General features: G+C 36.7%; 2 protein-coding genes and 1 long non-coding RNA gene across 5 annotated transcripts; 1 reads left to right on the forward strand and 2 right to left on the reverse strand.

Moving 5' to 3' along the window:
* The first annotated feature begins 424 nt into the window (after positions 1-424).
* LOC124301990 (set1/Ash2 histone methyltransferase complex subunit ASH2) lies at positions 425-4426 on the forward strand. 2 transcript variants are annotated; one of them, XM_046757720.1, is made up of 11 exons: positions 425-599; positions 824-982; positions 1071-1249; positions 1340-1512; positions 1598-1772; positions 2716-2924; positions 3013-3190; positions 3282-3426; positions 3489-3624; positions 3713-3964; positions 4034-4426. In XM_046757720.1, the coding sequence occupies exons 1-11, from the start codon at positions 571-573 to the stop codon at positions 4136-4138; spliced, it is 1740 nt and encodes a 579-aa protein (XP_046613676.1). In that variant the 5' UTR covers positions 425-570; the 3' UTR covers positions 4139-4426. The 2 variants fall into 2 exon arrangements, with proteins under 2 accessions (XP_046613676.1, XP_046613675.1); XM_046757719.1 differs by having other exon boundaries at positions 575-710.
* Positions 1113-2199, reverse strand: LOC124302003 (uncharacterized). The gene is made up of 2 exons (XR_006907614.1): positions 2035-2199; positions 1113-1563 (listed from the first exon to the last, which is right to left on the reverse strand). It is a non-coding gene; the product is annotated as an uncharacterized LOC124302003 (long non-coding RNA).
* A 1076-nt stretch (positions 4427-5502) lies between the features above and the next one.
* On the reverse strand, positions 5503-6823 carry LOC124301994 (DNA-binding transcriptional regulator BolA). Of its 2 annotated transcripts, XM_046757727.1 has the most exons (5): positions 6708-6823; positions 6510-6560; positions 6195-6433; positions 5864-5932; positions 5503-5647 (listed from the first exon to the last, which is right to left on the reverse strand). In XM_046757727.1, the coding sequence occupies exons 2-5, from the start codon at positions 6547-6549 to the stop codon at positions 5567-5569; spliced, it is 429 nt and encodes a 142-aa protein (XP_046613683.1). In that variant the 5' UTR covers positions 6550-6560; positions 6708-6823; the 3' UTR covers positions 5503-5566. The 2 variants fall into 2 exon arrangements, with proteins under 2 accessions (XP_046613683.1, XP_046613684.1); XM_046757728.1 differs by lacking the exon at positions 5864-5932.
* Positions 6824-13355: the final 6532 nt, after the last annotated feature.

Raw genomic sequence — 13355 nt, forward strand, 5'->3', positions numbered from 1 at the left:
TTCGTTTATCGTTGAAAAAACAACCACTCGCAGACGTACCGCGTGAAAACCAACCACTGGGTGACTTTGAACTGTTTATTTTACGATCGCTTACCAAGGCTAGCCCCACGGATCGATTGTATTGCCAAAGACAACCATAGTGTTAAGAAATTCGCACAAATTCGGGACGGAGTTTGTGACTCGGGCGCATTCGAATTCGAACTCTTCGACGTCCCAGAATTCTGTGAGTACTCTGAAGCTAGCGCTGCAACAGCGACGCTTGCATGAGAAAATTAGAACCGACGTTGCGCCCTCTGACTAAATTTCTCGGGACTGATTATCGATTAAGCATGTCGGTATCGTATCCGGTGACGTCGTATCGTCTATCAGTGATGTTTTCTTCCGCCGATGAATAGAGTAAATATAGATCGGTTACCTACATTCGTTTTCCATTGAACATTAGTTTGAAAAATTTGTTTCGCGTCAGCGGGCGCTACCGAATCAGAAACACGAGTAACGCGCGATCGTATACACAAAGTTCGCTTAGCTCCGATTTGCACCGTGTTTTGCTACAAGCCGTATTGTTTACAAATGACCACGTTCGAGCAAAAAATTGAAGGGTAGGCACAGCGGTTGATGAAACCACTGTATCGTATATTACTAGTTTCCAAACGAATTTGGGACCACTCGATTCGAAGGATGAAGAAAAAAAGAAATCGTTCTAAGAACTGGTTAACCTTTTTTTTTTTTTTTTTCTTTTTTGCTTATTATTATTTTTCGACCATGTTACGAAATGTTTAGTATCACTGCTAATTACTTTTCCCGTTCCACGTTTATAACGCAGCGTTACCAAGAAGTTGGAAACCGGGGTCGGCAGTTCGTCGGATAATAAATCAAAAGTGAAAACCGAAGAAAAGCCAAAGTCAACTGCAACGAAGGCTGATGACTCGATCGATAAATTGGGCAACAAGGGGAACAGCACAGACAATGGAAATTGCTACTGGTACTCTTTATTACTCCTCATCTCCCCGATGCTTTCGCAACTTTTTCTTCCCGCTCTAACTTCCCCTCTAATCGTATGTTCGTCGTAGTGGTAAGGAGCGCAATCTCAACATCGTCGAACTGCTCTGCGCTAGCTGCTCGAGATGGTATCACGAATCCTGCATCGGCTATCAGCTGGGAAAGCTTGTTCCGTTCATGATGAACTACGTCTTCATGTGCAAGAATTGTTCTCCGACAGGGTTGGAAAGTTTCAAAAAGAATCAAGCTCGTAAGCGGCTTTCTTCCAGTTGGCTTAACAGAATTCCATCGGCCAGGCTCGAACAAACGTAAACCAAGCATCGTTTCGCACTGTTTACAGCATTTCCCCAAATGTGCGCCACTGCCATCGCCAATCTCTTGCAAATGAGCATAAAGGACAGAGAGCACAGGGTCGTATTTCACAAGGACAAGGACATCATCCCTTTCATAGAGTGCCACTGGGAAAGCATGACCACGATGCCTCGGAGAGTGACACAGTCCTGGCACGCCACCGTGAGTTCAAGTCGTGATCGGTAAAGTAGCAAACGGAAGCTGCGACCATCCCTGTTGGTGCAAAATGCGGACTGGTTACTTTCAGATTCAGCGAGCTTTGCTGAAGGATGTTGGGAGCCTCTTTACCGTCGACGAAAACAACACCGACGGCCAGATGTTTGGACTACTGGTTCCAGATCTAACGCTAATAAAGCCAAATTACGAAGCAATGATCAAAGGCGGCCACCTCAAAGTGACAGAAATGGGAATACAGCATGTTGGTAAGCGAGTTTCGAGTTACTATGGCGATACAAACGAACGTCTAAGAGGCGCTAAATGACTTCGGCCTTCAGAGATATTTTTGTTTGTACGGACTGCACGCTAGCCACGGCAGCTTGAGTGAATCAACATTCTGCAAATCCAAGTGTTGCTATTTATTTTTGTGTCTCCGAGTCACTGGCATGCTTCAAATTTTTAAGATGAAAGGTAACTACTTCAAAAGCTGCATACGAATTATTGACTCTTCCGTGTGCATAGTCTTACCCTTCCTTCCGAGGTAGAAAGTAGGAACATAAAGAGAGAGACGCGAGAAGAATAAATTCTAAAAACTCACACGATGCTATGATTCCATTAATTAGCCGATTGTTAAAACGGTAGCTACAGCACATTCGAAAAATTTTCACTCTCTCTACCTGATAGGAATTGAAACAAATACGGATGTCTATTGTATCCGTGGCTGTGTACTTGTGTCTCCTTATCTTATCGCTGAAACAAATATCTCCACATTATCATATCACGCTTATCTTGATCAATAAAAATGTTAAGGACAGGTGTGTTGGTTTAACCAATTTTCAATTATACTCATGTATTTATGCAGTTTTCATTGAAGTTCGTTTTAGCAAAACGTTCGCAAAACTTGCATAAAATCTCACTAAACTTCTTTGATACGAGTAAAATCTGTTAAATTTCATGAAATCTGAATGAAACCTCATAAAAACTATAAATCAGCAAAGTCTGGTGTTCGCATCGTTTTGAATCGATTATCACCTTGGTAATTACGAGTCACAAATGATCAAAAACATTCCACACACGAGACCCTTATACTGTGTTGTAAAAATTTGATATAAAAATTTGTAACACTATATCGGTGCAGATAATGCGAATGTGAAATTGTTCTTAACCGACCATTGGTACCGGTATAATTATTCCTTGAACTATCTACAGTGCCATTGAGCGGAGGATTGCGAGGCCGCAATGCAAAACGTAAATTGCCTGGAGAAGGGGCAGGTACTGGGCCAGGAAAAAAGGGGCGGGGATCAGACATGACAACCCCAAAATTACCCGCGCACGGTTACCCCCTTGAACACCCTTTCAACAAAGATGGGTATAGATATATTTTAGCAGAACCAGATCCCCATGCACCATTTAGACAGGTAAAGTTGCTCAGTTTCTTTCGCCACCATATGTAACACGCAATGTCAGCAATCATTTCAGTCACTAAGCACCTCTCGCCTCAAACAGGAATTCGACGAAAGCAGCGACTGGGCAGGAAAACCAATTCCTGGGTGGCTATACCGAGCCCTGAGTCCAAGTACTGTTCTGTTTGCACTACACGATAGAGCACCGCAGCTCAGAGTTTCCGAAGATCGTCTTGCCGTGACTGGAGAGAAGGGATATTGCATGGTCCGTGCAACGCATTGTGAGTCGATATGAAAATGTTACAAATTTTAATTGCGTATGGTCACCTTTCACGTTTTTCTTTAATTTCTGGTCGGCGTTGTGGTAATCAGGTGTCAGTAGAGGCACATGGTACTGGGAAGCTACTATCGAAGAAATGCCGGATGGATCTGCAACGAGGATTGGATGGGGACAAGAATATGCTAATCTTCAAGCACCGCTAGGTTATGATAAATTTGGATACTCCTGGAGATCTAGGTACGCTCGAATCGCAAATTTTTGAGGAACTGCTGTTTGAAGTCTGTTTTGGATTTGTGCAGGAAAGGGACGAGATTCCATGAAAGCAGAGGCAAACACTATAGTCCGGCTTATGGCGAAGGTGACACACTAGGATTCCTAATCACTTTACCCGATTCACCACACGTGACGCACATTCCAAACACTTACAAGGACCGGGTAAGAAGACAGTTTCGTATAGATTGTGTTTCACCGTTTAAAAGCGATTCTGCAGTAGGTCAACTTTTTCTTTTTTACCCTGTCACAGCCTCTGGTTAAATTCAAAAGCCACTTGTACTACGAGGAGAAAGATCAGGTACCCGAAGCTCTGAAGGCCTTAAAATCTTTGCCAGGTAGTAAGATAGTGTTCTACAAAAACGGAGTATCACAGGGCGAAGCTTTCTTCGATATTAACGCCGGAGCCTACTTTCCTACGGTGTCAATATACAAAAGTGCTACCGTGTCCGTTAACTTTGGGCCAAACTTCAAAAACTCACCTACCGACGTGTCGTTTAAAGGGGTAAGCAGCACGGTTCTACATTCACCGTTTTTTGCGAGCTTAACTTACTTTTAATTTCGTCGATTGCAGATGAACGACAAGGCGGAGGAAGCCATCGCCGAACAATCAATGGCAGACATGCTTTATCTCGCCGAAAACGAGGGGAAGTTACGACTGGACACATTCTCAATGTGACATTAATGATACCTTATTATTTTTCCCAATCTCGTTGCGTTACCTTATTCAGCATTGATCGCGTCATGTTAAGACGATAATGCTACCGTTATTACGTTACGGATTGCATTATGGGAATCCAAATACAACGGAGTATTTGACCAGTTTGATGATTACTATAACAAATGTCGAAAGGACATTATTGACCTCCGTTATTCCACAAGATTTGCGATAATATCGACCATTGAAGAAAGCCATAATCGAAGCCCAGGCGATTGTTTTGAATAAAAAAAATGGCATGCATCTCAACAGTGTTTCGTTACTCTAGTCACCAATTAAATCTCGTTACCTGCAATCCATTTTCCCGAACCCTTGATGCTGAGTTTCTCCCATTTTCAACCCCTTCTTCATTGCGTAGAAGTATTCACCTGCGAAAACGGAAAATCACCACCAACGATATCAAAATGTTGCGCTTTTGTTTGTTTATTCGAGATCGTTCGTAGCAACAGCGAAGAAGCGATCTGATAGGTCGACGCGACAAACAAAAGAACTCGCGACAAATGACGATCGTCGTCTATCAAAGATCGCCCGTTTGTATTACGGAAATGTAAAAAGTAATTTCCAGCTAATCTGGACAGAGATATTGCACCAGTCAACACGAATTTTGAGTCTGTGTTCGAGATGTAAGATTTTGATTTCTTTTACGCAACTAATAATTGAAAAAACAATTTCATTAGATAAAGTTTGTTTTCGTAAAAACGAGAACCATATTTTCGATTTAAAAAAAAAAATGATCTACTTTGTCAAACATTTATTGTATATAACAATTGATCAAACTTCAGTTTTGCATTTAAATCACTTTTGTTCGAAAATAATAATTAATAATAAACTAAAAATGCAAAAAACTTGATAAACAAAGTTTAAAAATAAATATTTTTCGTACTTCTTTTATTTTCGTATGGACTTTCTCGTATCAAACCCCAAACATTATCTCTCGGCATGCTCTCATTATACCGCCCCTGATAACGTCAATAGCGGTGAAGTCTCATCACATCTTTGTGAAAACGTTTTCCTTTTTTCTTTCTGAATAGGCACTCGTATTATCTATCAACCAAAACCTTCCAAGAGGTACGCATCAGCGTGAAAAAAACAAAAACAAACTTTATAAGTAATAAATATAAAGGTTTTGGTTATTATTGGATGCATAGAATCGAAATTCATTTATCACAATAGAAACTCAGAAAAATTATTCTTTTCTCGACCAGTGTTATTGGTTCCGTCACCGAAGCTGTTCCGCAGTAAATGGCTGTCCATTCGATGCCGCGCGACAGCGAAAATCGAGCGTCAAAAATTTCGGCGAAAAAGAAGGTGAGTTATCAATTGAATGAAGAAGAATCCTAGCGTTTAATAATCACTCAATATTTACAAATGAGGTTTACAAACTGCGATTTATTTCCCAAAGCCCCCGCGACAGGCAGGACTTGGCTCGACTAATTTCGAGCTCTCTTGCCATTGTTCCGGAGTCTTCGCCTGCGAAAGAAATAATATTTAGTTTAAATTGTAGCGCGTTCACCTGTTTCCCCCTATTTCCATGCGGTTGCCATGCGAAGACAAAGATTGGTCGAAGCTCGAAACAAGAGAGGCCTCGACAAATGACGATCGTTTATCGAGTCGCGTCACCGCGTTTGTATTTCGGCAGTGTGAAAAATGGATTTAAACCGTTTTAAACGACGAAAAAATCCTCACCACGATGGACAATGCGTGAACGGAAGTCTGAAGTTCGTTCCGAAGCAATTCGTTGACCATTCGGTGCCGCTGCAAAGCGAATTACGTGAAAAATAAACAGTTCGGTACGTCTCGCCGAGTAAACGACGTGAATTTGTCACACAGATAGTTCATTAGTTCAGCGATGGCAAAGTCGGCTCTAACTTTAGTCGAAAAAGAGACGGTCAGTCGATTTTGCAAGCTGAAAACTTCCAAATTCATCAAAAATTCGACTTTCAACCTTTCGGCCGATTTTTTCATCCCTGTACTTTGGCTAGCTTAAACTTCACTTGTCACGTATATGCATACACACCTTGATCAGAGGCTGGCCTGCGAACTTTTCGGATACAACAACGACTTTGAAATGCGTCTCGGATCCCTTGGGTACGTTGTGCATATAAGATTCATTTACTACTTGAATAAAATTCGGTTCTAATCCTTCCTCGAGTTTCGACCTTATCGACGATTCCACAGGTTTGTTATTATCGCCGTTTGCTTGACCGACTAGACTGTTCATATTTCTCCGCAGATGTCCGCAGGCGCGTAAATAACCTGAAAATATTACCGTATCGTTCAGTCTGTAGAAAAAAAAACATTAAGGATTACGATTTCCACATCCACGACTCACTCTCTTTCTCGATCGAAAATATCATCAATTGCTTGAACATCGATTGTTAGCCTGGAATAATATACGATGTATATATATATATATATGTATATATATCGGCGCAAGCTCCAAATTATTTACGCGTCTAGCTACAGTTTTTCCAATTTCACGCAGCAGTGTCAGGCATCGGTCGGTCCTCCACTGTCGTTGAGTAATTACCTTTCACGATATTATCACGTAGAGACAGGGGGTTAATTAACCTCTCCGAGCGATCGTTGACAATCAAAAATGATCCCTCGTCTATGGTTCGAAGTCTCCCCGACCCGACGGCGATGGCGTCACTTACGAAACCAGTAGCTAGCGCCTCTTAGCGACGTGTCGATGAACGATTCGTTACATACACAGAGCGTAATAATCTCCCAGATTTTTAAGGGAGGCTGATTATTGTAGGTATTGAATATATCCGTGGGTACGAAGGTACACGGGTTGCGTACAGTAAGGGGTGCAGCTGCGTTAAAAATGTTAGCCGGTCTTAATAAATATGTACAAATAAGAAAATATCTGATTCTCACGACAATTATTGACGAATTTCAGATGTCTTTACGCGCGCGCACAATTATTTTCAGCTTACGGTTTAAGACTTGGATAAATGCAATCGGCGGTTAGACTGCCTGCCTTTATGTCGTTGTGTATTTGAACGGAACTTCGCAGTATAAGAGGAAAAAATATCGTCCAGAAAAATCGATACTCTTATAACCTTTGTAACTGAGGGTAGAAAATGCAAAATTACGAAAGCTATTTACATTACCGAATCACCAATAGACACGTTAAATCGATGAGCGTAGATCTGGACTGGAATAATTAAAGCTGCGTTTAAGAGAGAAGAAGTAGGAAGAAAGATGTGAGAGAGGGTAAAAATGGGTTGAAAACGTATTAAATAATGTGATTCATTGTTATATATATATACATATATATATATATGTAGAATAATACTCTTTATTGTTTTGATAGTTCTTGTTGTCCATATTGTTTGTTTTGTTTTTTGTTTGTTTGTCACTTATTTGTTCATCTGGATTTTCTGGAAAAAATCACGCGTCGTCCATGAAATAATCAACCGTCGGAAAAATTTCACTAATTGTTGCAGATCTTCGTATTTAGACGAAGTAAAAATTTTACGTAAAAAGAAAAGAAAAAAGACAATTCTTTCCCTATCGAATTATATCACATACTGTCCAAGGTACGTAAATTGTAATAGTTATTTTTTAATCGTTTCCTTTGCAAAGGTGTAAAATAATACATAAACAAAATGAACATTGATCAGAGAGACGGAAAATATTTTCTTTTCAATTTTCTTTTTATTGTTCATTATATATATATAGCTTTCTTTATATATGTATATGTATATATATATATATATATACATATACATATATATATATATTTCATATAATATTACTTAATGCACGAAGCGTGACTCCGAAATTATAAAGTATTGTAACTTTTGTCATTCTGTAAACCATCGTCGTCTGTTCTAATATTTACAATGTACAGTGGTTGTTTTTTATATTTTTAGTATATATATATATTTTTATTTTTTTAATTTTTTTTTCGTTTTTTTCAATACTTTTCATTACTTATATACTTCCTGCCCTAAATTTTGGCAACAGCCGGACTCGCTAGCTTGCACCCGTATATATATATATATGAGTACGTATGTATTTATGTATGTATGTATGTATGTATATATATACAGAGAACCGCGTGAAAGATACTGCGTCTAAATATGTATAATAATCTATCTAAATAGTGTGTGTGTGTGTGTGCGTAACGTGTTTGTAGTGAAAAATGTAGGTAAGTAAAATCTTTTTTTCAATGAAAACAAAAAATGGCGGCGGAGGCGGGGAGAAAAATTAACTCCAATCGGTCGAAGAAGGAGCAGAAAAGGAAGAAAAAAAAATTGCAAACTACAATACAACGTACACATAAAATTTGATGTTTTATAAATCTATAAAACGTACGCGATTTAGGCCGGTGTTATACGTATGTGTATATATATGTATATAATACAATATATACGCTCCGGTTGAATGCAGACGACGGATAAATTTTGTTTGGATATAAAATAATGTAGGGAACTTGATCGTAAATAGTAACACCAGCTCACGCGCTTTCCAATCCAAGCCTTTTTTTTCTTTTCTAATTACTTTTACTCTTACTTTGTTTTTCTCATAGTGATATCCCATGGGGGAAGAACGAATGTGTAATGAGAGATCATTCTCGTGCCTTCGTTAACTCTGTAAGACTTTTCATTGTTGCTGAATCAAGATATCAGTGTTTGGGGATGGTGGGTAAAAAAAATTTTTTTAAATTTAAACAAATTTGACCGAATAACCAACGGAATTGATTAAAATCCATCGAAGTGGTAACACAGGCTGAGGTGGTGGATGGGTGGCACGGTTTTTTTTTCCCCTAACTCCGCTCTTCTACTTTGCCTACTGTTTAATGTGTATGCAGTATCGTATCATTATTAATAGGTACGGAAGAGAATTTTATGTAATGAATTATTCGGTGTTTTCGGTGTATTTTAAAAACACGATGAAATTATTAAAATTATCTCGTTTATTATTATTATTACTATCATTACACTACTATTACTACTACTGATATTACTATTATCATTATTATTATCATTATTATCATTATCATCGTCATCATCATCGTGACCATCGTCATCATCATCATCATCATCATCATCGTCATCATCATCATCATCATCATCATCATCATCATCATCATCATCATCATCATCATCATCATCATCATCATCATCATCATCATCATCATCATCGTCATCATCATCATTGTCATCATCATCGCCATCATCATCATCGTCATCATCATCATCATCATCATCATCATCATCATCATTATTATCGTCGTCGTCGTCGGCGTCATCGTCATCGTCATCGTCATCGTCATCGTCATCATCATCATCATCATCATCATCATCATCATCATCATCATCATAATTATTCCATATCAAAAATTTGTCGCTACGTCATTAAAACGTTGGTATATATTACAGGTATAATAATGGATTTGTATGATACCATCAAAGGGGTTGCTGTCTGACACTTTATGATAATGTACATGTATTCGCTCGCGCGCGCACGCGCTCGTGTGTGTGTGTATTTTTCTCTCTTGCGCATGCATATTTGGATGTACGATAAGTTCTTATACATACATATACATATATATATATATATACATATAAATCGGGTGTAAAAGAAGCGAACCCATAGCTGCCGTTTTATCACTTACCATGGTAAATGTGTGTATATTATATTATACATACATACATACATACATACATATATGTATACATATTATATGTATATATAATATACTCATACATATATAGTATAGGTATAATATTTAATATATATTTGTAATGTCTTATATTTATATTTCATTTTATGCCTACTTTCATCATTACTTAAATACACTTTTTTTTCCATACTATTTATATTATGTACAAGGTTGTTGTTGTTGTTGTTGTTGTTGTTGCTGCCGCTGCTGTTTTATTTTTTTTTTTTTTTGCTTTCTTCCTCATTTTCGTTTTTTTTTTTTTTTTTGGTTAGTTAGATTTTTCTTTTCCCGTTTTCGGTTCGATTTTTGTTTTTCTCTCCCTCCCGCGTTTTTTGCACGCGTGGTCCGCTTACAAAAAATTTTCTTCACCGTACGCGATGTTATTTTATTTATTTCTCTGTCCTTCATCCCGACCAGGCAACAAAGTTAAAAATAATCGAAAAAAAAACAACCATTTCGTCATCACAACGAATAATTAATACACACGCGCATTCTCTCTAGCAGAATTGCATATCTGAATACATACATATATATATATATATATATATATATATATATATATGTATATATATATATATTTTTTGTGCTGGTATTATATAAATTTCAATCAATTATTCAATTGTATATTTATTCATCCGTTTATTCATTTAATTATTTCTATTATTCTTATCACTTTATTTCAATTACGTTTGAATTTTTTTCTCCTTATCATTCCTTGTCTTTTCATTCTTGCTTAACTTTTTATTTTATACCATTTTCCTCCTCTCACACTCCACTTCTCAATAAATCTTTTAAACGTCATCCTCTACACTAACGCTGCATCCCTCTACCCCTGCGTTTCTCGCACTTGAGTATTGCTAGGCATTCGACGATAATAATTTCATTACGCTATATTAAAATTATGTATAGTACCACATACGCATTATTTAATATTTTCTTACCGTACGCGGCGTATATCTTGAGAAAAAAAAAAAAAAAAAACGAAGGAAGAACAAAAATTATTTCAAAGAAAAAACCAAAAAAAATCTCCTGAGACGCAAGACATTTTTTGTCGTTCGGAGAAATACGAGATTATACGCGAATGATAATGAGAGGAATAAAAAGATATCAGAAATTTTCAGCGTCAATTTGAAGAAAAAACAGACAAGTTGTACACATAATATATGTATATATGTGTGTGTGTGTGTGTGAACCAAGTGAACGCGGTCAATTCAAATTTTGAATGCCACAAAAAATCGGAAGGGAAAAAAAAAAACCCAACAAATCGTCGTGCTCCGGTTCGTGAAAACAGTTTTGTTTCTTTAATTTTTCTTCCATTATATGTGTATAAGCGAATTAATATTAATATCGTGTGTTTTTAAGTACGGCACGTGGCATTGTATTATACATATAATTCTATACAATGGGACGCGCGTCGTTGCTAAAAGTAATATTGCTCGTCGTTTCGTGTTGAAAATAAGAAGGAGGGGGGAAGAAAATAATAAAAAAATAATAATAAAAAAAAAAAAAAACAACTTGAATCGTTGAAAAAAATTTTAGAAGGAGAGAAAACAAAACGGGAAGTTGAAAAAAAAAGAGAACCGAAATTAGATGCTTTGTCGACATCATTTTAGTTTTTCTCTTGTTTTCTTTTCGTTTCTTTCACGTCATGCGGCAAGATATTTTGATGCTGTAGAAAACGAACGAAATGGGGAAAAAAAAAAAAAAAAAGAACCAAGCATACGATCGGGAACAACCGAACGAACGAAACAAATCAATAGTAATAACAAATTTTATTAATAATAATGATAATAATATTAATAATAATAATAATAGAAATTATTATTATTATTATAAGATATCTAAATTTTTCGGTTCACGCGTTAAACAAGACCCTATAATAATTATATAGAAATGTATATTTATTTACAAGAAGTACCTAGCTTTTGTGTGCGTGTGCGTGTGTGTGTGAGTGTGTGTGTGGGGGGGTGTTTTATTTTTGTTTTTGTTTTGCGTGTTTATACATATGTAATTATAATTACATTTTAAATAGACTTAAATTTTATTAGTTGCTATTTTTTTTTTTTTTGTTTTTTTTTTTTATTTACGTTTTGTTTTTTCCTCACATACTTCTTTCGTTCTCCATATTCGCCTGCGTTTTTGTTTGTTTAATTTTTTTTTTTTTTTTTTTGCTTCTAAGTAATCAGTCAAGTCCATCAATTAACTTTTTACCGTATTCAATTTGTTTGCCATACTTCGTCACTCGTCTACTTTTTCCATTTTTTTTTTTTTTCTTTCATTCCTTTTTGCCTTGTATCTGATGAATTCTTTTTTTTTTTTTTTTTCACTACCCCCTCCCCGAACCTTCGTAAGTTTCAAGTATGTAGCTGCACTTTTGGAAAACTATGGACATGATTGAATGTATATCGGTAGTTCGTACAAAACTTGATACGCACATTTACGACATAAGTTTACATACATATACACGATACTTATATATCTTTACATATTCTCTTCGTACGATATTCAGAGGTAATATTGTATTCGATCGAGTTCCGTTTCATTGCACGAGTGCACGGTTGGTTTCTGTTTATGGTGTTTTTTTTTTCTTTATTTATTTATTTATTTTTTTTTCTTTTTGTCACTTTTTCTGTAACGTTTCATACTATCTATAATAACGCGTGTGAACTATTCGTATCGTAAATAAATATGTAACATATAATAAAGTATCAAACATACGTATAGCGATTCGTGCACGAAAATGTATGCATATGTATATGATTAATGTATACATATACATATATACACACACACATCATATGCGCACAAGTTTTTTTCCCCTTTTTTTCATTTTGAAATAACTTTTACAGCACCAGGGTAAATTACCTAGCACCATATTTGAGTTTTGTGTTTCAGTTGTTTGCTTGTTTTCGTTATTATAATTTTTTTTTTTTTTTATTTTATGCTTTTTTTTTTGCATTCAATTATTGCCTGCGCAGGTTTCTGTTAATGCGTTATTTATTGCGCGCACAAACACACACACACACACACTCACGCACGTGCAACGTACGATATAAATTTTTGTCAGGGCAGTTTCGTTGTTTCTTTTTTTTTTCTCAACATTCTACGTATAATTTTTTTCCCCTCGGTATCTTTTCTTCGTTATTCTTGGTTCGGTTCGCTTTTCGCGTCGACACATTTTTCATAACAATCGCGTGAGAAACGAAGCTCGTGAAATTATTGAAAATTCCCAATGGCAATGGCAATGACAAAAACAGAATAAAAGAAAAAAAAAAAAAAAAAAGAATGGAAAAGAAATTCAAAGACGAGATTGATTTCTCACGCACGCGTGTGTTGTTTAATTACACGTGTGTGTGTGTGTGTGTGCGTATGCGCGCGCGTTTATACGCACGTACGTAAATGAGCAGCAGTCGTTGTCGGGCTTTCAACATATAACCAGCTAGACCAGCAATGCCTTGTCGATTTAAACTATAAGTATACGTGCATATGTATACATAT

The sequence above is a fragment of the Neodiprion virginianus genome, chromosome 4, assembly GCF_021901495.1.
Source record: "Neodiprion virginianus isolate iyNeoVirg1 chromosome 4, iyNeoVirg1.1, whole genome shotgun sequence".
Classification (NCBI taxonomy): domain Eukaryota; kingdom Metazoa; phylum Arthropoda; class Insecta; order Hymenoptera; family Diprionidae; genus Neodiprion; species Neodiprion virginianus.